This window comes from Corvus moneduloides, chromosome 32, assembly GCF_009650955.1.
Source record: "Corvus moneduloides isolate bCorMon1 chromosome 32, bCorMon1.pri, whole genome shotgun sequence".
Lineage (NCBI taxonomy): Eukaryota > Metazoa > Chordata > Aves > Passeriformes > Corvidae > Corvus > Corvus moneduloides.
Window position 1 is genome coordinate 1099328 of NC_045507.1, and position 27466 is coordinate 1126793.

The following is a 27466-nucleotide window of genomic DNA, read 5'->3' on the forward strand; positions in this document are numbered from 1 at the left end:
AAAAAGAGGGGGAAAATAGGGGCAAAAGGGGGGAAAAGGGGAAAAAAGAGGGGAAAAAAAGAGGGAAAATGAGAGAAAAAGGGGGAAAAAGAGGGGAAATTGGGAATAAAGGGGAAAGAAATGGGAATAAAAGGTAAAAATGGGAATAAATGGAAATAAATGGGAATAAAGGGGGGGAAAAGGAGGGAAGAGCAGGGGAAAAAGGCAGGAAAAAGAGGGAAAAAGGGAAAAAAGGGAGGAAAACAGAGGGAAAGGGGGGAAAAGAGGGAAAAAGGGGGAAAATGGGAATAAAAGGGGGAATAAATGGGAATAAAAGGGGGAATAAATGGGGAATGAATGGGAATAAGTGGGATTAAATGGGAATAAATGGGAATTAAAGAAAATAAATGGGAATATATGCGAATAAATGGGAAAAAAAAGAAATAAATGAGAATAAATGGGAATTAAAAGGAATAAAGGGGAATAAATGGGAATAAATGGGAAAAAAGAGGAATAAATGAGAATAAATGGGAATTAAAGGGAATAAAAGAGAATAAATGGGAATAAATGGGAATAAAGAGAAATAAAAGGAAATAAATGAGAATTAAAGAGAATAAATGGGAATTAAAGGAGAGAAATGGGAATAAATGGGAATTAAAGGGAATAAAATAAAAAAATGGGAAGAAACGGGAATTAAAGGGAATAAAAGAGAATTAAAGGAAATAAATGGGGAAAATGGGAATTAAAGGGAATAAAGGGGAATTAAAGGGAATAAAAGGAATAAATGGGAATAAAGGGGAATAAATGGGAATGTTTTGGGAATAAATGGGAATAAAAGGGAATAAAAGGGAATAAAAAGGAATAAATAGGAATAAATGGGAATAAAGAGGAATAAATGGGAATAAATGGGAATAAAGGGGAAGGTTTTGGGAATAAATGGGAATAAAGAGAAATCAAAGGGAATAAATGGGAATTAAAGAGAATAAATAAGAATAAATGGGAATAAAGCGGAATAAAGGGGAATTACAGAGGAATAAATGGAAATGTTTTGGGAATAAATGGGAATAAACGGGAATAAAAGGGAAAAAACGGGGAATTAAAGGAAATAAATGGGAATAAAGAAGAATAAAAGGGGAATTAAAGGAAATAAATGGGAATAAATGGGAATAAAAGGGGGAATAAATGAGAATAAAAGGGAATAAATGAGAATAAAAGGGAATAAAAGGGAATGAAGGGGGATATTTTGGGAATAAAAGGGAATTAAAGGAAACAAATGAGAATTAAAGGGGAATTAAAGGAAATAAATGGGAATAAACGGGAATACATGGGAATAAAGGGAATAAATGGGAATAAAAGGGGGAATAAAGGGAATAAATGGGAATAAAAGGGGGAATAAAGGGAATAAGTGGGAATAAAAGGGAATTAAAGGAAATAAAAGGGAATAAAAGGGGAATTAAAGGAAATAAATGGGAATAAAAGGGGGAATAAAGGGGAATAAAAGGGAATAAAAGGGGAATTAAAGGAAATAAATGGGAATAAAGGGGAATAAATGGGAATAAAAGGGGAATTAAAAGAAATAAACGGGAATAAATGGGAATAAAGGGGAATAAAAGGGGGAATAAATGGGAATAAAAGGGAATAAAAGGGAATAAAAGGGGAATTAAAGGAAATAAATGGAAATAAATGGAAATTAAAGGGAATAAATGGGAATAAAAGGGACTAAAAGGGAGTGAAGGGGGATGTTTTGGGAATAAAAGGGAGTAAATGGGAATAAAAGGGAATAAAGGCTGGAATTCCCGGCTGGAGCAAAACCCGCGCTGGCAGCCCCTTCTCCCTCCTTTGCAGCCCCTCCCAGTCCATCCCAGTCCATCCCAGTTCATCCCAGTCCCAATTCCCGATTTTCCCATGGATAAAGAGGGAAAACGATCCCAATTCCCGCTTCCCTATGGACCCAAATCCGCTTTTTCCAGCCCCTTTTCCCTCCTTTCCACCCCCTCCCAGCTCCTCCCAGTCCCTCCCAGTTCATCCCAGTCCCTCCCAGTTCATCCCAGTCCACGCTGGAATTCCTGGCCCTAAAACGATTCCAGGATTTTTTTTTATTTCCATGATTTCCCGGAATTCCAAGGATTTCCCGGCAATTCCCAGCTCAGCCAAAGCCCCGCTCTGATCCTGAAAAAATAAAAGAGTCCAAAAATCCCAAAAAATCCAATCAAAAATCCCAGGAAAAAAAGTCCCAAAATTCCAAGTAAAAAAGTCAAAAAATTCCAGGAAAAAAAGTCAGAAAATTCCAAGAAAAAGTCCGAAAATTCCAAGGGAAAGAAGTCCCAAAATTTCAAGGAAAAAAGTCCAAAAATCCCAGAAAAAAAAGTCCCAAAATTCCAAGGAAAAAAGTCCAAAAATCCCAAAAAAAAAAGTCCAAAAATTCCAAGAAAAAAGTCCGAAAATCCCAGGGGAAAAAAAGTCCACAAATTCCAGGGAAAAAAGTCAGAAAATTCCAAGGAAAAAATTCCAAAAATTCCAGGAAAAATGGTCCCAAAATCCCAGGAAAAAAAGTCCAAAAATTCCAAGAAAAAGAGCCCAAAACTCCCCAAAAATGAGCCCCCAAATCCCGCAGGAATTCCCAACTCCCGGGACCTTTTCCATGGGAATTCCCAGCTCCCGGGCTGGTTTTCCATGGAATCCCTGGATTCCCGGGCCGTTTTCCCCCGGAATTCCCAAATATTGGAATGCTTTTCCCGGGAATTCCCGGCTCTAAAACCCCAAACCGTTTCCCAGAGGGTCCCACACCCCAGGAATGTGATCTTCCCATGGAACCCTTCAACTCCCAGACCATTTTTCCCGGAATTCCTGGATTCCCAGGGTATTTTCCCAGAATCCCTGGATTCCCAGACCATTTTCCCATGGAATTCCTGGATTCCCAGACCATTTCCCCATGGAATCCCTCAGCTCCCGGGCCATTTTCCCATGGAATCCCTGGATTCCCAGACCACTTTCTCATGGAATCCCTGGATTCCCAGACCATTTTCCCCTGGAATCCCTCAGCTCCCGAGCCATTTTCCCATGGAATCCCTGGATTCCCAGACCATTTTTCCCAGAATCCCTGGATTCCCAGACCATTTTCCCATGGAATCCCTGGATTCCCAGGGCATTTTCTCAGAATTCCTGGATTCCCAGACCATTCCCCATGGAATCCCTCAGCTCCCGAGCCATTTTCCCATGGAATCCCTGGATTCCCAGACCACTTTCCCATGGAATCCCTGGATTCCCAGACCATTTTCCCTGGAATTCCTTGACTCCCAGACCATTTTTCCCGGAATCCCTGGATTCCCAGACCATTTTCCCCTGGAATTCCAGGATTCCCAGACCATTTTCCCCTGGAATCCCTGGATTCCCAGACCATTTTCCCCTGGAATTCCAGGATTCCCAGACCATTCCCCATGGAATCCCTCAGCTCCCGGGCCATCTTTCCACAGGAATCCGCAGCTCCTTCGCCGCCTCCTCGTCCAGGAGCCACCGGAGCCGCCCGGAGCGGGGCCGGACGCGCGCGGCCGGCAGCGGCTCCTCCTCGTCGCCCTCCAGGATCCTCTGCGGGAGCCAAAGGAGCCGGAAAAGCGGGAATGAGAGGGCGGGAATGCGGGAATTCCACGGGGAAATGCCGGGATGGCGGAGCCGGAGCCAACCTTGAGCGCGGCGGCTTTGGAGGCGCCGGCGGCCACGAGGAGCACGGAGCGAGCGGCGTTGAGCAGCGGCAGCGTCAGCGTCACCCGCGCCCGCGGCGGCTTCGGGGAGTCCTGCAGGGCTGCCACCAGGGAATGCTGCTCCTGGGAAAAATGGGGAATTCAGAAAAAATGGGGGAATTGGGAAAAAGGGGATAAATGGGGAAAAACAGGGGAAATTGGGAAAAACAGCGTTGAGCAGCGGAAGCGGCAGCCGGAGCCGCGGCGGCTTCGGGGAGTCCTGCAGGGCTGCCACCAGGGAATGCTGCTCCTGGGGAAAATGGGGAAAATGGGGAAAAATGGGGGAATTGGGAAAAAGGGGATAAATGGGGAAAAACAGGGGAAATTGGGAAAAATGGGGGTGAGCAGCGGCAGCGGCAGCCGGAGCCGCGGCGGCTTCGGGGAGTCCTGCAGGGCTGCCACCAGGGAATGCTGCTCCTGGGAAAAATGGGGAAAATTGGGAAAAATGGGGAAATTGGGAAAAAGGGGATAAATGGGGAAAAACAGGGGAAATTGGGAAAAATGGGGGTGAGCAGCGGCAGCGTCACCCGCGCCCGCGGCGGCTTCGGGGAGTCCTGCAGGGCTGCCACCAGGGAATGCTGCTCCTGGGAAAAATGGGGAAAATTGGGAAAAATGGGGAAATTGGGAAAAAGGGGATAAATGGGAAAAAAGGGGGAAATTGGGGAAATGGGAAAAATGGGGAAAAACAGGGGAAATTGGGAAAAACAGCGTTGAGCAGCGGAAGCGGCAGCCGGAGCCGCAGCGGCTTCGGGGAGTCTTGCAGGGCGGCCACCAGGGAATGCTGCTCCCGGGGAAAATGGGGAAAATTGGGATAAATGGGAAAAAAGGGGGGAATTGGGGAAAATGGGGAAAAATGGGGAAAAATGGGGAAAAAAGGGGGAAATTGGGAAAAAAGGGAAATTGGGAAAATGGGGAAAAAAGTGGGAAATTGGGAAAAATGGGGGAATTGGGAAAATGGGAAAAATGGGGAAAATTGGGAAAATGGGGAAAAAAGGGCAAAATTGGGAAAAATGGGAAAAACGGGAAATTGGGAAAAGGGGGAAGAAAGGGGGAAATTGGGAAAAATGGGGAAATTGGGGAAAAATGGGGAAAACCAGGGGAAATTGGGAAAAATGAGGGAAATGGGGAAAAACAGGGGAAATTGGGGAAATGGGGAAAAACAGGGGAAATTGGGAAAAATGGGTGGAATTGGGAAAAATGGGAAAAAAGGGGGAAATTGGGAAAAATGGGGAAATTGGGAAAATGGGGAAAACGAGGAAATTGGGAAAAATTGGAAAAATGGGGGAATTGGGGGAAATGGGAAAAAAGGGGGAAATTGGGAAAAAATGGGGAAAAACAGGGGAAATTGGGAAAAATGGGGAAAAACGGGGAAATTGGGAAAAAACAGGGAAATTGGGAAAAATGGGAAAAATGGGGAAATTGGGGAAAAACAGGGAAATTGGGAAAATGGGGAAAAAAGGGGGAAATTGGGAAAAATGGGGGGAATTGGGAAAATGGGAAAAATGGGGAAAACTGGGAAAATGGGGAAAAAAGGGGAAAAATGGGAAAAATGGGAAATTGGGAAAATGGGGAAAAAAGGGGGAAATCGGGAAAAATGGGGAAAAACGGGGGAAATTGGGAAAAATGAGGGAAATGGGGAAAAACAGGGGAAATTGGGGAAATGGGGAAAAACAGGGGAAATCGGGAAAAATGGGTGAAATTGGGAAAAATGGGAAAAAAGGGGGGAATGGGGAAAAATGGGGAAATTGGGAAAATGGGGGAAAACGGGAAATTGGGAAAAATGAGGGAAATGGGGAAAAACAGGGGAAATTGGGAAAAATGGGAAAAAAGGGGGGAATGGGGGAAAAATGGGGAAATTGGGAAAATGGGGAAAATGAGGAAATTGGGAAAAATTGGAAAAATGGGGGAATTGGGGAAAATGGGAAAAAAGGGGGAAATTGGGAAAAAAGGGGGAAATTGGGAAAAATGGGAAAAGTGAGGAAATTGGGGGAAAATGGGAGAAATGGGGAAAAACGGGGAAATTGGGAAAATTGGGAAGAATGGGGAAATTGGGAAAAATGGGAAAAATGGGAAAAATGGGGAAAAACAGGGGAAATTGGGAAAAATGGGGAAAAACGGGGAAATTGGGAAAAATGGGGAAATGGGGAAAATGGGGAAATTGGGAAAAATGGGAAAAATGGGGAAAAATGGGGAAATTGGGGAAAAATGGGGAAATTGGGGAAAAATGGGGGTGAGCAGCGGCAGCCGGAGCCGCGGCGGCTTCGGGGAGTCCTCCAGGGAATGCTGCTCCTGAGGGGAAATTGGGGGAAAAAAGGAGGAAATTGGGAAAAACGAGGGGAAATGGGAAGAGATTGGGGGGAAAATGGAGAAAATTGGGGAGAAACGGGGGGAAAAATGGGGAAAATGGGGAGGAAATGGGAGGAAAAGGGGGGAAAATGGGGGAAAATTGGGGGAAAAAGGGAGGAAAAAGGGGGAGAAACGGGGGGGAAAAAGGGGGGAATTGGGAAAAAATGGGGGGAATTCAGGGAAAACGGGGGGGAAATGGGGGGAAATGGGAAGAAAACGGGGTAAAATCGAGGGGAATGGGGGAAATGAGGGGGGAAATGGGGGAATATTGGGAAAAAAGAGGTGGGGGAATCGGGAAAACGGGGGGGAAATGAGGAAAACGGGGAAAATTGGGAAAACATGGGGAAAAGGAGCAAAAAATGGGGAGAAATGGGGAAATCGGGAAAAACGAGGGGAAAGGAGGGAAAAACGGGGGGGAAAAGGGGGGAAAGAGGAAAAAGGGGGGAAAAGCAGGCAGGAAAATGGGAAAAAAGAGGCGGGAAAATGGGAAAAAGCTGGGAATGAGCTGAGCCCAATTCCCGATTTTTGTGGCCAAAAAATTCCCAAAAACTGGGGGAAAAGGAGAAAAAGTTGAGGAAAAGACGGATAAAAAATGGGGATAAAACCTCGGGAAAAGGGCGGGAAAACCCAGCTGGAAACGAGGCAGGAAAGGGGGGATTTGGGGAAAATTTGGGGGATTTGGGGGGATTTTGGGGGAATTTTGGGGGATTTGGGGGGAAATTTTGGGGATTTGGGGGGATTTTGGGAGAATTTTGGGTGAATTTGGGGGATTTGGGGAATTTTGGGGTGGATTTTGGGGTGAATTTTGGGGTGGATTTTCGGGTGAATTTTGGGGTGGATTTTGGGGTGATTTTGGGGTGGATTTTGGGGTGATTTTGGGGTGGATTTTGGGGTAATTTCGGGGTGATTTTGGTGAACTTTGCGGCGAATTTTGGGGTGGATTTTGGGGTGAATTTGGGTGGATTTTGGGGTGGATTTTGTGGTGAATTTGGGCTGAATTTGGGGTGGATTTGGGGTGGATTTTAGGGGAATTTTGGGGTGGATTTTGGGGTGATTTTAGGGGAATTTCGGGGTGAATTTTGGGGTGATTTTGGGGTGGATTTTGGGGTAATTTGGAGGTGATTTTGGGGTGGATTTTAGGGTGATTTTAGGGGAATTTTGGGGTGGATTTTGGGTGAATTTGGGGGATTTTGGGAATTTTGGGGTGGATTTTGGGGTGAATTTGGGTGGATTTTGGGGTGGATTTTGGGGGCGATTTGGGGTGAATTTGGGTGGATTTTGAGAATTTTGGGGTGGATTTTGGGGTGAATTTGGGGTGGATTTTGTGGTGAATTTGGGGTGAATTAGGGCTGGATTTTGGGGAATTTTGGGGTGAATTATGGGTGGATTTTGTGGTGAATTTGGGGTGGATTTTGGGCTGATTTTAGGGGGCTTTTGCGGTGAATTTGGGGTGAATTAGGGGTGAATTAGGGGTGAATTTTGGGGTAATTTCGGGGTGACTTTTGGGGTGAATTTGGGGGATTTTGGGGCCCGGGAAGCCCCAGCAGAGCCGAAATTCACCGCTCACCTGCAGCAGGGCGTGGCCCGGGAACAGCGAGCAGGTGTGCCCGTCCGGCCCCACCCCCAGCAGCAGCAGCTCGAACTGCGGCACCGCCTCGCCCGGGAACGCCTGCGGGGCGGGAGGCACCAGTACGGACCAGTACGGACCAGTACGGACCGGTATAAACCAGTATGGACCAGTACAGACTGGCACGGATCAGTACGGACCAGTACGGATCAGTACGGACCAGTATGGACCAGGACAGACCAGTATGGACCGGTATGGACCAGTATGGACCGGTATGGACCAGTAGAGACCAGTAGAGACCAGTACGGACCAGTACGGAGCAGTATGGACCAGTATAAACCAGTATGGACCAGTATAAACCAGTATGGACCAGTACAGACTGGTATGGATCAGTACGGACCGATACAGAGCAGTACGGACCAGTACGGAGCAGTATGGACCAGTATAAACCAGTATGGACCAGTATAAACCAGTATGGACCAGTACAGACTGGTATGGATCGGTACGGACCGATACAGAGCAGTACGGACCAGTACGGAGCAGTATGGACCAGTATAAACCAGTATGGGCCAGTATAAACCAGTATGGACCAGTACAGACTGGTATGGATCGGTACAGACCGATACAGAGCAGTACGGACCAGTACGGAGCAGTATGGACCAGTATAAACCAGTATGGACCAGTACAGACCGGTATGGATCAGTACGGACCAGTACGGATCAGTACGGACCGGTATAGAACAGTATGGACCAGTATGGACCAGTATGGAGCAGTATAAACCAGTATAAACCAGTATGGACCAGTACGGACCAGTATAAACCAGTATGGACCTGTACAGACTGGTACGGATCAGTACAGACCAGTATGGACCAGTATAGACCAGTATGGACTGGTACGGACTGGTACAGACCAGTACAAATCAGTTCACACCAGTCAGTCCCAGTCCCTCCCAGTCCCTCCCAGTACCCCCAATCCCCTCCCAGTCCCCTCCCAGTCCATCCCAGTCCCCTCCCAGTCCCTCCCAGTCCCTCCCAGTACCCTCTGCAGCTGCTCCCAGTCCCTCCCACTCCATCCCAGTCCCCTCCCAGTCCATCCCAGTCCATCCCAGTCCCCTCCCAGTCCCTCCCAGTACCCTCTGCAGCTGCTCCCAGTCCCTCCCAGTCCCTCCCAGTCCATCCCAGTCCCTCCCAGTCCATCCCAGTCCCCTCCCAGTACCCTCTGTAGCTGCTCCCAGTCCCTCCCAGTCCATCCCAATCCCCTCCCACTCCATCCCAGCCCCTCCCAGTCTCTCCCAGTCCCTCCCAGTACCCTCTGCAGCTGCTCCCAGTCCCTCCCAGTACCCTCTGCAGCTGCTCCCAGTCCCTCCCAGTCCATCCCAGTCCCTCCCAGTCCATCCCAGTCCATCCCAGTCCCTCCCAGTCCATCCCAATCCCCTCCCACACCACCCCAGCCCCTCCCAGCCCCTCCCAGCCCCTCCCAGTCCCTCCCAGTCCCTCCCAGTACCCTCTGCAGCTGCTCCCAGTAGTCGCTGGCGGCGGCGGCTGGGTCCAGCTCGGAGCGGACCGAGAGCACCTGGGGCCCGGGGGGGGGCAACTGGGCCAGTAACTGGGACTGGGAGGGGAACGGGAGGGTTACTGGGAGCACTGGGACAGTGACTGGGACTGGGAGGGGAACGGGAGGGTTACTGGGAGCACTGGGAGCACTGGGAGGGCACTGGGAGTGCACTGGGATGGACTGGGAGGGACTGGGAGCACACTGGGATGAACTGGGAGCGCACTGGGAGCATTGGGAGAGCACTGGGATGAACTGGGATGGACTGGGAGGGACTGGGAGCGCACTGGGATGGACTGGGAACGCACTGGGATGGACTGGGAGCGCAGTGGGAGCACTGGGAGCACACTGGGATGAACTGGGATGAACTGGGAGCGCACTGGGATGGACTGGGATGGACTGGGAGCGCACTGGGATGAACTGGGATGGACTGGGAGCACGCTGGGATGAACTGGGAGCGCACTGGGATGGACTGGGAGGGCACTGGGAGCACTGGGAGCGCACTGGGAGCGCACTGGGAGCGCACTGGGATGAACTGGGAGCGCACTGGGAGCACTGGGAGCGCACTGGGATGAACTGAGAGGGCACTGGGAGCTCTGGGAGCGCACTGGGAATGCACTGGGATGAACTGGGAGTGCACTGGAATGAACTGGGACCGCACTGGGAGCGCACTGGGCTGAACTGGGATGAACTGGGAGCGCACTGGGATGAACTGGGATCGCACTGGGAGCTCTGGGAGCGCACTGGGATGAACTGAGATGAACTGGGAGCGCACTGGGATAAACTGGGATGAACTGGGAGCGCACTGGGAGCGCACTGGGATAAACTGGGATGAACTGGGCTGAACTGGGAGCGCACTGGGAGCTCTGGGGAGGAACCGGAGCTGAAGCGGGGGGGGGGAGGGGGGGACCAGGGCGGGGGTGGGAACGCGCGGCGCGGGCGCACGGGCGCGGGGGGGACACCGATGGCGGTGACACCGCCCGGCTCCGCCGGCGGGGCCGTCCCGGAGGGGCCTTCCCGGGGCCTTCCCGGGGCCCTCCCGGGGCCGCCCCGCGCGCTCCTCACCCGGTAGGCCCCGTAGGTGCTGTCGGGGTGCTCGGGCGGCACGAGGCGCTCGTCGCAGAACGCCACGAGCCACCGCGCGGGCTCGGCGCCGGGCGTCGCGCTGAGGGCGGGCGGCAGCTCCCGCGCCAGCAGCTCCACCATGGAGCCCCCGGAGAGCCCCAGAGTGAAGCGGCCTTCGCTCGCCACCGCCGCGGCCGCCGCCTCCGCCACGAGGCGAGCCAGGGCCGCGCCGAGCTCCCGCGGCGAGGGGAACACCGACACGGCCGCCATGGCAGCGCCGCGGGGAGGAAGAAGAAGGAGGAAGTGACGTCAGCGGCGCGCCGCGTCGCTAAGTAACCGAGGGACAGCGAGGCGGCGCGCTGGGAGTTGCGTCATCAACGCGCCGCGTTGCCTAGCAACCAGCGGCCTAGTGCGGCCTAGTGAAGCCTCGGCCTCGCGTAGCGGCGCTACCCGGAGGAGAGCGGTTGTTTCGCGGTTCTTCCCCATGAGCCCCACACGGCCCCTCCCTCGCTGTTCCCCCCTGAGCCTGCAGCACAGCACGCGGCACAGTCACTGGTTTTTAATGGCCTCGCGGTCAGGCACAACCAAACGGAGCGAATCGGGTTAAAAACGACCTAAATCGGTTAAATTCCAGTCCGGCGCTGGGGGCTCTGTCAATAAATCCGTCCGTGCTGGCCCCTCCGCGGCGGGAGCTTACGAAGGAGTCCCTAGGGGGGTTAATTAGGCACGAATTAGTCGCTAATTAACGCTGCAGGAGTTCATCAGCGCCGCCCCCTCCTCGGTGCCGTCCGAGGCCGGTCCCGGTGTCCCTCGGGATTCCGCTGCTTTCCCTCCAAAAAATCCATCCCAAATCCTCCTGCAAAGTGCGAGCGGCTCCTGGGAAAGGCGCCGGGCTCCTCCTGGATCCTTGGGAATCTCCTGGATCCTTGGGAATCTCTGGGATCCTTGGGAATCTCCTGGATCCTTGGGCTCCTCCTGGATCCTTGGGAACCGCCGGGATCCTTGGGAACGCCGCTGCTTTCCAGGAAAATTCCCGCTGTTTTCCAGGAACATTCCCACCGGTTTCCTCACATTCACGCCATTTTCCTCAAATTCCCGTTTTCCTCAAAACCCCGCCACTTTCCAGGAAAATTCCTGCTGTTTTCGTCAAATTCCCGCCATTTTCGTCAAATTCCCGCCATTTTCCTCAAAATCCCGCCACTTTCCAGGAAAGTTCCCACTGTTTTCCAGGAAAATTCCTGCCATTTTCCTCAAATTCCCGCCTTTTTCCTCAAATTCCCGCCATTTTTCCTCAAATTCCCGCTGTTTTCCCTCAAATTCCCTCCATTTTCCTCAAATTCCCAACATTTTCCTCAAATTCCTGCCATTTTCCAGTAAAATTACGGCCGTTTTCCCTCAAATTCCCGCCATTTTCCTCAAATTCCCACCATTTTTCCTCAAATTCCCGCCGCTTTCCAGAAAAATTCCCAACATTTTCCTCAAAATGCTGCAGTTTTCCAGGAAAATTCCCACTGTTTCCCAGGAAAATTCCTGCCGCTTTCCAGGAAAATTCCCGCTGCTTTCCTCAAATTCCCAACATTTCCCTCAAATTCCCGCCGTTTTCCAGGAAAATTCCTGCTGTTTTCCTCAAAATCCTGCCACTTCCTAGGAAATTCCCGCCTTTTTCCTCACATTCCCACCATTTTCCCCGGGAATTCCGCTGTTTCCCAGGAAATTCTCCCTCTTTCCCTCCCAATCCTGAAATTTGCCTGCGAATCCCGCTGCTTTCCATGGAAATCTCCCAGTTTTTCCCAGGAAATCCCGTTTTTTTCCCAGGAAATCCCTTTTTTTTTTTCCAGGAAATCCCATTTTTCCCAAGAAATCCCATTTTTTTTCCCAGGAAATCCCGTTTTTTTCCCAGGAAATCCCATTTTTTTTTCCAGGAAATCCCATTTTTTCCCAGGAAATCCCCCTGGTTTCCCTGGAACTCTGCATTTTCCAGGAGATCCAGAGGGATTTCCCAGTGGGATTTTGGGGGTTTTGGGGATCCCAGGGAGGTTTTCCAGAGGACTTTGGGGGGATTTTTTGGGATTCCAGGGGGATTTTTGGGATCCCAAACCGATTTTTGGCATCTCAGCAGCATTTTTGGGGATCCCAGCGGGATTTTTGGGATTTTGGGGATCCCAGGGGAATTTTAGGGATCCCAGGGGGATTTTGGGGATCCCAGGGGGATTTTGGGGATCTCAGGGAGTTTTTCCAGGGGGATTTTTGGGGATCCCAGCGGGATTTTGGGGATCCCAGGGGGATTTTCCAGCGGGATTTTTGGGATTTGGGGGATCCCAGGGAGGTTTTCCAGCGGGATTTTCGGGATTTTTGGGGATCCCAGCGGGATTTGGGGGGCTCAGAACCCCGAGTTGCCGGCGCAGATCCGGGCGTGCACCGCCCAATCCAGGAGGAATTTGGGGATTCCCAGCGGGATTTTAGGGATCCCAGGGAGGTTTTCCAGCAGGATTTTGGGGATTTTTGGGGATCCCAGCGGGATTTTCAGGATTCGGGGGATTCCAGGGGGATTTTCCAGCGGGATTTTCAGGATGGGGGGATCCCAGGGGGATTTTCGGGATTTTTGGGGATCCCTGTGGGATTTGGGGCTCAGAACCCCGAGTTGCCGGCGCAGATCCGGGCGTGCAGCCCCCGATCCAAGAGGAATTTGGGGGATCCCAGCGGGATTTTGGGGATCCCAGGGAGGTTTTCCAGGGGGATTTTTTTGTGATCGGGGGGATCCCAGCAGGATTTTCCAGCGGGATTTTTGGGGATCCCAGCGGGATTTTCGGGATTTGGGGGATCCCAGGGAGGTTTTCCAGCGGGATTTTTGGGGATCCCAGCGGGATGTGGGGGGCTCAGAAGCCCGAGTTGCCGGCGCAGATCCGGGCGTAGGCGCCGGCGTCCAGGGGGACGTAGCGGCCGCGCTGGGGGTCGAGCACGAAGAGGCGATCGGGGACCAGGCGCGGGTCCCAGCCCTCCCCCCGCAGCCGCGTCTTCTGCAGCTTGAAGGTGCCTGGCACAGGGAGAATTCCCGAATTTCCCACCTGGGAATGGCCCCGAGCTCCCTCTGACCCCGCCCCCTTCTGCGCCACCCCCAGGCCCCGCCCACTTCTGCCCCTGAGGCTCCGCCCCCTTTTGTTCCACCCATCAGGCCCCGCCCCCTTCTGCCCCATGAGGCCCCGCCCCTTTTGTTCCACCCATCAGGCCACGCCCCGTTTTGTCCCACCCCTCAGGCCACGCCCCCTTTTGTCCCACCCCTCAGGCCACGCCCCTTCTGCCTCTGAGGCCCCGCCCCCCTTTTGTCCCACCCCTCAGGCCACGCCCCTTCTGCCCCTCAGGCCACGCCCCCTTTTGTTCCACCCATCAGGCCCCGCCCCCTTCTGCCCCATGAGGCCCCGCCTCTTCTGCCCCACCCCTCAGGCCACGCCCCTTTTTGCCCCTCAGGCCACGCCCCCCTTTTGTCCCACCCCTCAGGCCACGCCCACTTCTGCCCCTGAGGCTCCGCCCCTTTTGTTCCCACCTCTTTGGCCCCGCCCCTTTTGCCCCTCAGGCCCCGCCCCCTTTTGGTCCCACCCCTCAGGCCCCGCCCCCTTTGCCCCTCAGGCCCCGCCCCTTTTTGTCCCACCCCTCAGGCCACGCCCCATTTTGGTCCCACCTATTTGGCCACGCCCCTTCTGCCCCAGGCCCCGCCCCCCTTTTGTCCCACCCCTCAGGCCACGCCCCCCTCTGCCCCCGAGACCCCGCCCCTTTTGGCCACGCCCCTCAGGCCACGCCCCTTCTGCCCCTGAGGCCCCGCCCCTTTTGGCCACGCCCCTCAGGCCACGCCCCTTCTGCCCCTGAGGCCCCGCCCCTTTTGGCCACGCCCCTCAGGCCACGCCCCCTTCTGCCCCTGAGGCCCCGCCCCCTTTGTGTCCCACCCCTCTGGCCCCGCCCCTTTCCCCCCACCCCTCAGGCCCCACCCTCATCTTAGGCCACACCCATTTAAGCCCCACCCCTTAGGACCCGCCCTGTTAGGCCCCGCCCCCTTGTGCTCCACCCTTTTAGGCCCTACCCATTTAAACCACACCCCCTTAGGCCACACCCTCTTTAGGACCCACCCTCTTAGACCTCACCCTGTTAGGCCCCACCCATTTCAACCACACCCTCTTAGACCCCACCCCTTTAGGCCCCACCCCCTTGTGCTCCACCCATTTAGGCCCCTCCCATTTAAGCCACACCCCCCTGCACATCACCATTTTAGGCCACACCCATTTAAACCACACTCCCTTAGGCCACACCCCTTTAGGCCCCACCCCCTTGGGCTTCACCCCTTTAGGCCACACCCGTTTAAGCCACACCCCTCTAGGCCACACCCTCTTAGACCCCACCCTTTTAGGCCCCACCCCGTTCCTACCACACCCTTTAGGCCACACCCCCTTGTGCTCCACCCTTTTAGACCCCACCCATTTAAGCTCCACCCCCTTGGGCCACACCCTCTTTAGGACCCACCCTCCTAGACCCCACCCTGTTAGGCCCCACCCATTTAAACCACACCCCCTTAGACCCCACCCCTTTAGGCCCCACCCCTTTGTGCTCCACCCTTTAGGCCCCACCCACTTAAGCCACACCCACTTAGGCCACACCCCCTTCCAACCACACCCTTTAGACCCCACCCAACCGACCCCACCCCTTTAAGCCCCACCCTTGAACCACGCCCCCTCCGGCCCCGCCCCCGCTGACCGGTGCTGTCCAGCTGCGGCCGCAGGCGCAGGAACACGGGCCGGGCGTAGGGCGGCAGCACCGGGGCCAGCGCCTGGTACAGCCCCGCGGGGTCCAGCCGCGCCTGCGGGTCCGCGATGGCCGCCATGCCCGCTTTGCCCTCCACGCCTGGATCGCGAGAAAAAACGGGAATTTGGGGTGAAAAACGGGAATTTTGGGGTTCAAAAATGGGAATTTGGGCATTTTCTAAATCCAGTCCCAGCCCCGGTCCCGGTACGGCCCCGCGAGGTCCAGCTGGGAATGGGGTCAGCGATGGCTGCTGTGCCCGTCCTGCCCTCCACGCCTGGGGATTTGGGGTGAAAAATGGGAATTTTGGGATCAAAAATGGGAATTTTGGGGTGAAAAAAGGGAATTTTGGGATCAAAAATGGGAATTTTGGGTTCAAAAACGGGAATTTTGGGTGTTAATCCAATCCCATTCCCGACCCCGTTCCCAGTTCAGCCCCGCGGGGTCCAGCTGGGAATGGGGTCAGCGATGGCCGCCGTGCCCACCCTGCCCTCCACGCCTGCGGATTTGGTGTGAAAAATGGGAATTTTGGGATCACAAATGGGAATTTTGGGTGAAAGCCGGGAATTTTGGGGTGAAAAATGGGAATTTTGGGTGTTAATCCAATCCCAGTCCCGGTCCCGTTCCCGGTACGGCCCCGCGAGGTCCAGCTGGGAATGGGGTCAGCGATGGCCGCCGTGCCCACCCTGCCCTCCACGCCTGGGGATTTGGGGTGAAAAATGGGCATTTTGGGATCAAAAATGGGAAGTTTGGGTTCAAAACCAGGAATTTTGGGTGAAAAATGGGAATTTTGGGTGTTAATCCAATCCCAGTCCCGGTCCCGGTACGGCCCCGCGAGGTCCAGCTGGGAATGGGGTCAGCGATGGCCGCCGTGCCCACCCTGCCCTCCACGCCTGGGGATTTGGGGTGAAAAATGGGAATTTTGGGATCACAAATGGGAATTTTGGGGTGAAAAATGGGAATTTTGGGTGTTAATCCAATCCCATTCCCGACCCCGTTCCCAGTTCAGCCCTGCGGGGTCCAGCTGGGAATGGGGTCAGTGATGGCCGCCGTGCCCACCCTGCCCTCCACGCCTTGGGATTTGGTATGAAAAATGGGAATTTTGGGATCACAAATGGGAATTTTGGGTGAAAACCGGGAATTTTGGGGTGAAAAATGGGAATTTTGGGTGTTAATCCAATCCCATTCCCGACCCCGTTCCCGGTACGGCCCCGCGAGGTCCAGCTGGGAATGGGGTCAGTGATGGCCGCCGTGCCCACCCTGCCCTCCACGCCTGGGGATTTGGGGTGAAAAATGGGCATTTTGGGATCAAAAATGGGAATTTTGGGTTCAAAACCAGGAATTTTGGGTGAAAAATGGGAATTTTGGGTGTTAATCCAATCCCAGTCCCGGTCCCGGTACGGCCCCGCGAGGTCCAGCTGGGAATGGGGTCAGCGATGGCCGCCGTGCCCACCCTGCCCTCCACGCCTGGGGATTTGGGGTGAAAAAAGGGAATTTTGGGATCACAAATGGGAATTTTGGGTGAAAACCGGGAATTTTGGGTGTTAATCCAATCCCATTCCCGACCCCGTTCCCAGTTCAGCCCTGCGGGGTCCAGCCGGGAATGGGGTCAGCGATGGCCGCTGTGCCCACCCGGCCCTCCATGCCTGGATTGCGAGAAAAAACGGGAATTTGGGGTGAAAAACGGGAATTTTGGGATCAAAACCAGGAATTTTGGGGTGAAAAATGGGAATTTTGGGTGTTAATCCAATCCCATTCCCGACCCCGTTCCCAGTTCAGCCCTGCGGGGTCCAGCTGGGAATGGGGTCAGCGATGGCCGCTGTGCCCACCCTGCCCTCCACGCCTGGGGATTTGGTGTGAAAAATGGGAATTTTGGGATCACAAATGGGAATTTTGGGTTCAAAACCAGGAATTTTGGGTGTTAATCCAATCCCATTCCCGACCCCATTCCCGGTTTAGCCCTGGGGGTTCAAGCCGGGAATGGGGTCAGCGATGGCCGCTGTGCCCACCGTGCCCTCCATGCCTGGATTGCGAGAAAAAACGGGAATTTGGGGTGAAAAACGGGAATTTTGGGATCAAAAATGGGAATTTTGGGGTGAAAAAAGGGAATTTTGGGATCACAAATGGGAATTTTGGGTGAAAACCGGGAATTTTGGGTGTTATTCCAATCCCATTCCCGACCCCGTTCCCAGTTCAGCCCTGCGGGGTCCAGCCGGGAATGGGGTCAGCGATGGCCGCTGTGCCCACCGTGCCCTCCATGCCTGGATTGCGAGAAAAAACGGGAATTTGGGGTGAAAAACGGGAATTTTGGGATCAAAAATGGGAATTTTGGGGTGAAAAATGGGAATTTTGGGTGTTAATCCAATCCCATTCCCGACCCCGTTCCCAGTTCAGCCCTGCGGGGTCCAGCTGGGAATGGGGTCAGCGATGGCCGCCGTGCCCACCCTGCCCTCCACGCCTGGGGATTTGGGGTGAAAAATGGGAATTTTGGGATCATAAATGGGAATTTTGGGTTCAAAACCAGGAATTTTGGGTGTTAATCCAATCCCATTCCCGACCCCATTCCCAGTTCAGCCCTGCGGGGTCCAGCTGGGAATGGGGTCAGCGATGGCCGCTGTGCCCACCCTGCCCTCCACGCCTGGGGATTTGGGGTGAAAAATGGGAATTTTGGGGTTTCCTGAATCCAGTCCCACTCCCAATCCCATTATCCCTAGGTTTTGGGGCCATTTTACCTGGATTTGAGCCATTCCCAAAAATGTCCCTTTTTGACCCCATTATCCCGAGTTTTAGGGCTGGATTTATCCCATTTTTTACCTCATTATCCCGAATTTTTGGGACCTGGATTTGCCCCACTTTTGACCCCTTTTTCCCAATTTTTGGGGCCATTTTACCTGTATTTCTCCCATTCCCAACGTCCCTTTTTGACCCCACTATCCCAAGTTTTAGGACCTGGATTTTCCCCATTTTTCACCCCATTATCCCGATTTTTGGGGCCATTTTACCTGGATTTGCCCCATCCCCAAGGTCCCTTTTTGACCCCATTATCCCAATTTTTGGGGCCATTTTACCTGGATTTGTCCCATTCTCGACATCCTTTTTTCACCCCATTATCCCCAATTTTTGGGGCCATTTCACCTGGATTTGAGCCATTCCCAAAAACATCCCTTTTTGACCCCATTATCCCGATTTTTAGGGCTGGATTTGTCCCATTTTTGACCCCATTATCCCCATTTTTCGGGCCTGGATTTGTCCCACTCCTGACCCCATTATCCCAATTTTTGGGGCCATTTTACCTGGATTTGAGCCATTCCCAAAAATGTCCCTTTTTGACCCCATTATCCCAATTTTTAGGACCTGGATTTGCCCCATTTTGACTCCATTATCCCGATTTTTGGGGCTGGATTTTCCCCATTTTTCACCCCATTATCCCAATTTTTGGGGCCATTTTACCTGCATTTCTCCCATTCCCAACGCCCCTTTTGGACCCCATTATCCCCATTTTTGGGGCCATTTTACCTGCATTTGAGCAATTCCCAACGTCCCTTTTTGACCCCATTATCCCCATTTTTGGGGCCATTTTACCTGCATTTGAGCAATTCCCAACGTCCCTTTTTGACCCCATTATCCCAATTTTTAGGACCTGGATTTGCCCCGTTTTTGACTCCATTATCCCAATTTTTGGGGCCATTTTACCCGCATTTCTCCCATTCCCAACGTCCCTTTTTGACCCCATTATCCCCATTTTTGGGGCCATTTGACCTGCATTTCTCCCATTCCCAACGCCCCTTTTCCCCCCCATTATCCCCAATATTTTCAGGCCTGGCTTTTTCCCGCTGCCAGCCCCCGATCCCGCTTTTTCCGTGGCATTTACCGGGAATCTCCACCCCGTAGACCACGACGTCGGCCTGGTCCAGGAGGCGGCTCAGGGCGGCCTCGACCTCGGTGGTGGAGACGTTCTCGCCGCGCCAGCGGAACGTGTCCCCGCCGCGGTCGCGGAAGTACATGTAGCCCAGGTCATCCATCACCAGCACGTCCCCTGGAAGAGCCCCAAAAACCTCTGGGAATGGGGGAAAAATCCCGGAAAAATCCACCTGGGAATGGGGAAAAATCCTGGAAAAATCTGAACTGGGAGTGGGGAAAATCCTGGAAAAATCTGAACTGGGAATGGGGAAAAATCCTGAAAAATCCACCTGAGAGTGGAGGAAAATCCCAGAAAAGCTCACCTGGGAATGGGGGGAAAATCCTGGAAAAATCTGAACTGGGAATGGGGAAAAATCCCTGGAAAATCTGAACTGGGAATGGGGAAAAATCCTGGAAAATCTGATTTGGGAATGGAGAAAAATCCTGGGAAAATCTCACCTGGGAATGGGGGAAAAATCCTGGAAAATCTGATTTGGGAATGGGGGAAATCCTGGAAAATCTGAACCGGGAATGGGGGAAAATCCTGGAAAATCTGATCTGGGAATGGGGGAAATGCACCAAAATCCACTGCGGGATTTTCTGGGACGCTCCAGGAAAACCTCATTGATTCCCAAGATTTTTGGGGTGTCCCAACGGGCAAATCCCAGGATTTGGGTGGGAATTCCCGGGGGGATTGGGGTGGGAATTCCTGGGAATACCTGACAGCTAGGCCGGGTGAAATCCCGGGATTAGGGGTGAGAATTCCTGGGATTTGGGCCGGAATTCCTGGAATTTGGGTGGGAATTCCCAGCGGGAATACCTGACAGCTAGGCCGGGTGAAATCCCGGTGGGATTGGGGCCGGAATTCCCGGTGGGATTGGGTTCAGAATTCCTGGGATTTGGGGTCGGAATTCCTGGTGGGCTTGGGGTGGAATTCCCAGGAACTGGGGTGGAATTCCTGGGATTGGGGTGGAATTCCCGGCGGGATTAGGGCTGGAAATCCTGGGATCAGGGTGGGAATTCCTGGTGGGATGGGGGTGGAATTCCCAGTGGGATTGGGGCCAGAATTCCCGTTGGGATTGGGGTGGAATTCCTGGGACTGGGGTGGGAATTCCCAGTGGGATTAGGGCGGGAATTCCCATTGGGACTGGGGTCGGAATTCCTGCTGGGACTGGGGTCAGAATTCCCGGTGGGATTTGGGGCCAGAATTCCCATTGGGATTGGGCCGGAATTCCCATTGGGAATACGTGACAGGTAGGCCTGGTCCCTCGGGGCCTGGGGAATTCCCGTTGGGATTGGGGCCGGAATTCCCGTTGGGATTGGGGCCAGGAATTCCTGGGATTTGGGGCTGGAATTCCTGGGATTTTGGGCCGGAATTGCCATCGGGATTGGGGCCGGAATTCCCGCCGGGAATACGTGACAGGTAGGCCTGGTCCCTCGGGGCCTGGGGAATTCCCGCTGGGATTTGGGGCCGGAATTCCCAGTGGGATTGGGGCCAGAATTCCTGGGATTTGGGGCTGGAATTCCTGGGATTTGGGGCCGGAATTCCCGTCGGGAATACCTGACAGGTAGGCCTGGTCCCCCGGGGCCAGGACGTCGCGGGCGATTTTGCCGCGCGTGGCGCCGGCGCTGACGTAGCCGTCGAAGCGGCGCAGGGGATCCCGCTGGTCGATGCGGCCCACGAGCAGCCCCGGCTCCCCTGCGGAAAGGAGCCGGAATTCCGTGGGAAAGCGGGAATGGGATCCCGGAATCCATGGGAAAGCGGGAATGGGATCCTAGAATTCCATGGGAAAGCGGGAATGGGATCGGGAATCCATGGGGAACTGGGAATGGGATCCCGAATTCCATGGGAAAGTGGGAATGGGATCGGGAATCCATGGGGAACTGGGAATGGGATCCCAGAATTCCATGGGAAAGTGGGAATGGGATCGGGAATCCATGGGGAAGTGGGAATGGGATCCCGAATTCCATGGGAAAGTGGGAATGGGATCGGGAATCCATGGGGAACTGGGAATGGGATCCCAGAATTCCATGGGGAAGCGGGAATGGGATCTGGAATCCATGAGGAACTGGGAATGGGATCCCAGAATTCCTTGGGAAACCAGGAATGGGATCTGGAATCCGTGGGAAACTGGGAATGGGATCCGGGAATCCCACGAGCAGCCTCAGCTCCCCTGCGGAAAGGAGCCGGAATTCCATAGGGAAAGCGGGAATGGGATCTGGAGTCCATGGGGAACTGGGAATGGGATCCTGGAATTCCATGGGAAAGTGGGAATGGGATCCCGGAATTCCATGGGGAACTGGGAATGGGATCCCAAAATCCATGGAGAACTGGGAATGGGATCAGGAATTCCATGGGGAACTGGGAATGGGATCCCGGAATCCATGGGGAACTGGGAATGGGATCTGGAGTCCATGGGGAACTGGGAATGGGATCCTGGAATTCCATGGGAAAGCGGGAATGGGATCCCGAATTCCATGGGAAAGCGGGAATGGGATCTGGAGTCCATGGGGAACTGGGAATGGGATCCCAGAATTCCATGGGAAAGCGGGAATGGGATCTGGAGTCCATGGGGAACTGGGAATGGGATCCCAGAATTCCATGGGAAAGCGGGAATGGGATCTGGAGTCCATGGGGAACTGGGAATGGGATCCCGAATTCCATGGGAAAGCGGGAATGGGATCTGGAGTCCATGGGGAACTGGGAATGGGATCTGAAGTCCATGGGAAAGTGGGAATGGGATCGGGGATCCATGGGGAACTGGGAATGGGATCTGGAGTCCATGGGGAACTGGGAATGGGATCTGGAGTCCATGGGGAACCAGGAATGGGATCTGGAATCCATGGGAAAGCGGGAATGGGATCCGGAATTCCATGGGGAACTGGGAATGGGATCCCAAAATCCATGGAGAACTGGGAATGGGATCAGGAATTCCACGGGGAACTGGGAATGGGATCTGGAGTCCATGGGAAAGCGGGAATGGGATCAGGAATTCCATGGGGAACTGGGAATGGGATCCCGAATCCATGGGGAACTGGGAATGGGATCTGGAGTCCATGGGGAACTGGGAATGGGATCCCGGAATCCATGGGGAACTGGGAATGGGATCTGGAGTCCATGGGGAACCAGGAATGGGATCTGGAATCCATGGGAAAGCGGGAATGGGATCTGGAATTCCATGGGGAACTGGGAATGGGATCCCAAAATCCATGGAGAACTGGGAATGGGATCAGGAATTCCACGGGGAACTGGGAATGGGATCTGGAGTCCATGGGAAAGCGGGAATGGGATCAGGAATTCCATGGGGAACTGGGAATGGGATCCCGAATCCATGGGGAACTGGGAATGGGATCAGGAGTCCATGGGGAACTGGGAATGGGATCAGGAATCCTTGGGACTGGGGAGGGAACGAGATCCCAAAATCCCCAGAATCAGCCCCAAGCAGAGGGAAGTGTTCCCAAAATCCCCGGAATTTCCCCCAAAATCCCTGGAACTTGCCCCAGACAGCGGGAATTGATCCCAAAATCCTGGGAATTTCCCCCCAAATCCCCGGAATTTGCCCCAAAATCCCCTGAATTTGCCCCCAAAATCCCCGGGAATTTTCCCCGAATCCCCTGAATTTGCCTGCAAAATCCCCGGAATTTCCCCAAAATCCGTGTAATTTTCCCCAAACAGCGGGAATTTCCCCAAAATTCCCGGAATGTGCCCCAAAATCCGCAGAATTTCCCCAAAATCCCTGGAATTTGCCCCAGACAGCAGGAATTGATCCCAAAATCCCCAGAATCTCCCCAAAATCCCCAGAATGTGCCCCAAAATCCCGTAGTTTTCCCCAAACAGCAGGAATTCCCCCAAAATCCCCGGAATTTCCCCAAAATCCCCGGAATTTGCCCCAAAAAGCGGGAAGCGATCCCAAAATGCCCAGAATGTGCCCCATATTCCCTTTTTTTCCCACCTTTTCCCATTTTTTTCCCATTTTTTTCCACCTTTCCCATTTTTCCCCCCATTTTCCCGATTTTTCCCAATCCTTTGCCCAATTTTTTCCCACCTTTTCCCATTTTCTTCCCATCTTTTCCTATTTTTCCCCCCATTTTTCCCCTGATTTTTCCCAATTTTCCCCCCATTTTCCTCCATTTTTCCCCTGATTTTTCCCCATCTTTTCCCAATCTTTTCCCATTTTTCCCAATCTTTTCCAATCTTTTCCCATTTTTCCCATCTTTTCCCATTTTTTCCCATTTTTCCCAATCTTTTCCCAATTTTTCCCATCTTTTCCCAATCTTTTCCCATCTTTTCCCATCTTTTCCCATTTTTCCCATCTTTCCCCATCTTTTCCCATTTTTTCCCATCTTCTCCCAATCCTTTCCCATCTTTCCCCACTTTTCCCAATTTTTTCCCAATTTTTCCCAATCTTTCCCCATCTTTTCCCATTTTTCCATCTTTTCCCAATTTTTTCCCATCTTTTCCAATATTTTTCCCATTTTTTCCCATCTTTTCCCATTTTCCCCATCTTTCCCCAATCTTTTCCCATCTTTTCCCATTTTTTCCCATCTTCTCCCAAGCTTTTCCCACCTTTTCCCACTTTTCCCAATCTTTTCCCATCTTTCCCAATCTCTCCCCATCTTTCCCCATCTTTCCCCATCTTTTCCCATTTTTCCATCTTTTCCCAATTTTTTCCCAATCTTTTCCAATATTTTTCCCATCTTTTCCCATTTTTCCCAATCTTTTCCCAATATTTCCCATCATTTCCCATCTTTTCCCATCTTTTCTCAATTTTTTCCCATCTTTTCCAATATTTTTCCCATCTTTTCCCATTTTTCCCCAACCTTTTCCAAATTTTTCCCAATCTTTTCCCAATCTTTCCCCATTTTTCCCCATCTTTTCCCATTTCCCCCATCTTTTCCCCACCTTTTCCCAATCTTTTCCCATTTTTTCCCATTTTTCCCCATCTTTCCCCATCTTTTCCCATTTTTCCCATCTTTTCCAATATTTTTCCCATTTTTTCCCGCCTTTCCCATCTTTTTCCCATTTTTTCCCATCTTTCCCCAATCTTTTCCCATCTTTTCCCATTTTTTTTCCCATCTTTTCCCAATTTTTTCCCATTTTTCCCAATCTTTCCCCATTTTTCCGCACCTTTTCCCAATCTTTCCCCATCTTTTCCCATTTTTCCCATTTTTTCCCAACTTTCCCATCTTTCTCCCATCTTTTCCCATTGTTTTCCCACCTTTTCCAATTTTTCCCATCTTTTCCAATATTTTTCCCATTTTTTCGCAATCTTTTCCCATCTTTTCCCATTTTTCCCCAATCTTTCCCAATCTTTTCCAATCTTTTCCCATCTTTTCCCATTTTTTCCCACCTTTCCCATCTTTTCCCATCTTTTCCCATTTTTCCATCTTTTCCCATTTTTCCCCAACCTTTTCCAAATTTTTCCCAATCTTTTCCCAATCTTTCCCCATTTTTCCCCATCTTTTCCCATTTCCCCCATCTTTTCCCCACCTTTTCCCAATCTTTTCCCATCTTTTCCCATTTTTCCCATCTTTTCCAATATTTTTCCCATTTTTTCCCGCCTTTCCCATCTTTTTCCCATTTTTTCCCATCTTTCCCCAATCTTTTCCCATCTTTTCCCAATTTTTTCCCACCTTTTCCCATCTTTTCCCATCTTTTCCAATATTTTTCCCATTTTTTCCCATCTTTTCCCACCTTTCCCAATCTTTCCCCATTTTTCCCCATCTTTTCCCATTTTTTCCCACTTTCCCCACCTTTTCCCAATCTTTCCCCATCTTTTCCCATTTTTCCCCATCTTTTCCCATCTTTTCCCATTTTTCCATCTTTTCCCAATTTCCCCCATCTTTTCCCATTTTTCCCAATCTTTTCCCATCTTTTCCCATTTTTTCCCACCTTTCCCATCTTTCCCCATCTTTCCCCAATCTTTTCCCATCTTTTCCCATTTTTCCCATTTTTCCCATTCTTTTCCCAATTTTTCCCCATCTTTTCCCAATCTTTCCCCATCTTTTCCCATTTTTCCCAATCTTTTCCAATATTTTTCCCATTTTTTCCCACATTTCCCATCTTTTCCCATTTTTTCCCATCTTTTCCCAATTTTTTTCCATCTTTTCCCATCTTTTCCCATCTTTTCCCATCTTTTCCCATCTTTTCCCATCTTTTCCCACCTTTTCCCATTTTTCCCAATCTTTTCCCAATTTTTTCCCATCTTTTCCCCACCTTTCCCATCTTTTTCCCATTTTTCCCATCTTTTCCCATTTTTTTCCCAATTTTTTCCCACTTTCCCCATCTTTTCCCATTTTTTTCCATCTTTTCCCATCTTTTCCCACCTTTTCCCATCTTTTCCCATCTTTCCCAATTTTTTCCCACCTTTTCCCATCTTTTCCAATATTTTCCCATTTTTCCCATCTTTTCCCACCTTTCCCCACCTTTCCCATCTTTTTCCCATCTTTTCCATCTTTTCCCATTTTTCCATCTTTTCCCAATTTTCTCCCACCTTTCCCATCTTTTCCCATTTTTCCCAATCTTCTCCCCACCTTTCCCCAATCTTTTCCCTTTTTCCCAATCTTTTCCCAACTTTTTCCCCATTTTTCCCATCTTCCCCAATCTTTTCCCAATTTTTTCCCCACCTTTCCCCATCTTTCCCCACTTTCCCCAACCCTTTCCCGGTTTTCCCCTTCGGAATTCCGACCGGGCCGCGCACCGGGGCCGCAGGGGATGCAGAGGCCGCGGGAGTCGCGGAGCAGCTCCAGGGAGTCCTCGCGGACCTTGACGAGGCGCACGGGGTAAACGTTGGGCAGCAGGCGGCTGTTGAAGCCGCAGGCGCCCACCTGGACACCGGGAAAAACCGGGAAAACCGGGAAAAACCGGGAGAAAGCCCGGGAAAACGGGAGGGTTAAAAAACAAACCACGAAAAACCCCCGGGGAGCCGCCCCCAAACCCAGCAAGAATCGCCCCAAAAAAGGAGAAATCCCGAAAATCAGCCCAGCTTTGCCCAGCTTTGCCCCATTTTTCCAATCTTTGCCCATTTTTTCCCATTTTTTCCCATTTTTCCCATTTTTCCCATATTTTCCCACTTTTTCCAATCTTTTCCCAACTTTTTCCCAATTTTTCCCAGCTTTCCCCATTGTTTTCCCATCTTTCCCCAATTTTTGCCAAGTTTTTCCCATCTTTTCCCATTTTTTCCAATATTTTCCCAATTTTTTTCCCAATTTTTTCCATCTTTTCCCATTTTTCCCACTTTTTCCCATTTTTCCCATTTTTTCCCATCTTTCCCCAATTTTTCCCATCTTTCCCCATTTTTTCCCAATTTTTCCAATCTTTTCCCAATTCTTCCATTTTTTTCCCATTTTTTTCCCATTTTTTTCCCATCTTTTCCCATCTTTTCCCATTGTTTTCCCATTTTTCGCCAATTTTTTTCCCACCTTTTCCCGGGAAAACGGGAGGGTTAAAAAACAAACCACGAAAAACCCCCGGGGAGCCGCCCCCAAACCCAGCAAGAATCGCCCCAAAAAAGGAGAAATCCCGAAAATCAGCCCAGCTTTGCCCAGCTTTGCCCCATTTTTCCCATTTTTTCTCAATTTTCCCCCATCTTTTCCCATTTTCCCAACTTTTTCCCAATCTTTTCCCATTTTTTTGCCAATCTTCTCCCATTTTTCCCAATTTTTCCCCCATTCCCCCCGTTTTTCCCAATTTTCCTAATTTTTTCCCCATTTTTTCCCATATTTCCCCACTTTTTCCAATCTTTTCCCAACTTTTTCCCAATTTTTCCCAGCTTTCCCCACTGTTTTCCCATCTTTCCCCAATTTTTGCCAAGTTTTTCCCATCTTTTCCCATTTTTTCCAATCTTTCCCCAATTTTTCCCATCTTTTCCCATCTTTTCCCCATTTTTTCCATTTTTTTCCCCCATCTTTTCCCATTTTTTCCCAACTTTTTCCATTCTTTTCCCATCTTTTCCATCTTTTCCCATTTTCCCCCATCTTTTCCTAACTTTTTCCCAATCTTTTCCCACTTTTTTCCCAATCTTTTCCCATTTTTCCCATCTTTTCCCATTTTTTCCCAACTTTTTCCCAATCCTTTCCCATTTCTTTGCCAATTTTTTCCAATTTTTTCCAGTATTTCCCAATTGTTTTCCCAATTTTTCCCATCTTTCCCCATTGTTTTCCCATCTTTCCCCAATTTTTCCCAATTTTTTCCCATTATTCCCACTTCTTCCCATTTTTTCCCATCTTTTTCCATTTTTTTTCCCATTTTTTCCCATCTTTTCCCAATTTTTTCCAATATTTTCCCAATTTTTTCCAATCTTTTCTCAATTTTTTCCCATCTTTACCCATTTTTCCCAATCTTTTCCCATTTTTTCCAATATTTTCCCAATTTTTTTCCCAATCTTTCCCACTTTTTCCCATTTTTCCCATTTTTTCCCATCTTTTCCCATTGTTTTCCTATTTTTCCCATCTTTCCCCAATTTTTCCCATATTTTCCCATTTTTTCCCAATTTTTCCAATCCTTTCCCAATTTTTCCAATCTTTTCCCAATTTT

The 27466-nt window shown here is 51.2% G+C and overlaps 3 protein-coding genes across 5 annotated transcripts; all 3 read right to left on the minus strand.

Annotated features, from left to right (window-relative positions):
- Positions 1-2055: 2055 nt before the first annotated feature.
- Positions 2056-3426, minus strand: LOC116437060. Of its 2 annotated transcripts, none has more exons than XM_032094619.1 (3): positions 3345-3426; positions 2999-3186; positions 2056-2870 (listed from the first exon to the last, which is right to left on the minus strand). In XM_032094619.1, the coding sequence occupies exons 1-3, from the start codon at positions 3409-3411 to the stop codon at positions 2076-2078; spliced, it is 1050 nt and encodes a 349-aa protein (XP_031950510.1). In that variant the 5' UTR covers positions 3412-3426; the 3' UTR covers positions 2056-2075. The 2 variants fall into 2 exon arrangements, with proteins under 2 accessions (XP_031950510.1, XP_031950511.1); XM_032094620.1 differs by lacking the exon at positions 3345-3426 and having other exon boundaries at positions 2999-3042; positions 3074-3180.
- Positions 3162-10709, minus strand: PGLS (6-phosphogluconolactonase). Of its 2 annotated transcripts, none has more exons than XR_004237150.1 (5): positions 10246-10709; positions 9133-9240; positions 7630-7731; positions 3660-4300; positions 3162-3564 (listed from the first exon to the last, which is right to left on the minus strand). XR_004237150.1 is itself a non-coding variant. In XM_032094623.1 (5 exons), the coding sequence occupies exons 1-5, from the start codon at positions 10513-10515 to the stop codon at positions 3427-3429; spliced, it is 759 nt and encodes a 252-aa protein (XP_031950514.1). In that variant the 5' UTR covers positions 10516-10694; the 3' UTR covers positions 3162-3426. The 2 variants fall into 2 exon arrangements, 1 of the variants encoding a protein (XP_031950514.1); XM_032094623.1 differs by having other exon boundaries at positions 3660-3800; positions 10246-10694.
- A 1603-nt stretch (positions 10710-12312) lies between these two features.
- LOC116437071 (long-chain fatty acid transport protein 1-like) lies at positions 12313-25978 on the minus strand. Its single transcript, XM_032094634.1, has 5 exons — positions 25632-25978; positions 20492-20629; positions 18902-19066; positions 14986-15132; positions 12313-13279 (listed from the first exon to the last, which is right to left on the minus strand). The coding sequence occupies exons 1-5, from the start codon at positions 25954-25956 to the stop codon at positions 13122-13124; spliced, it is 933 nt and encodes a 310-aa protein (XP_031950525.1). The 5' UTR covers positions 25957-25978; the 3' UTR covers positions 12313-13121.
- Positions 25979-27466: the final 1488 nt, after the last annotated feature.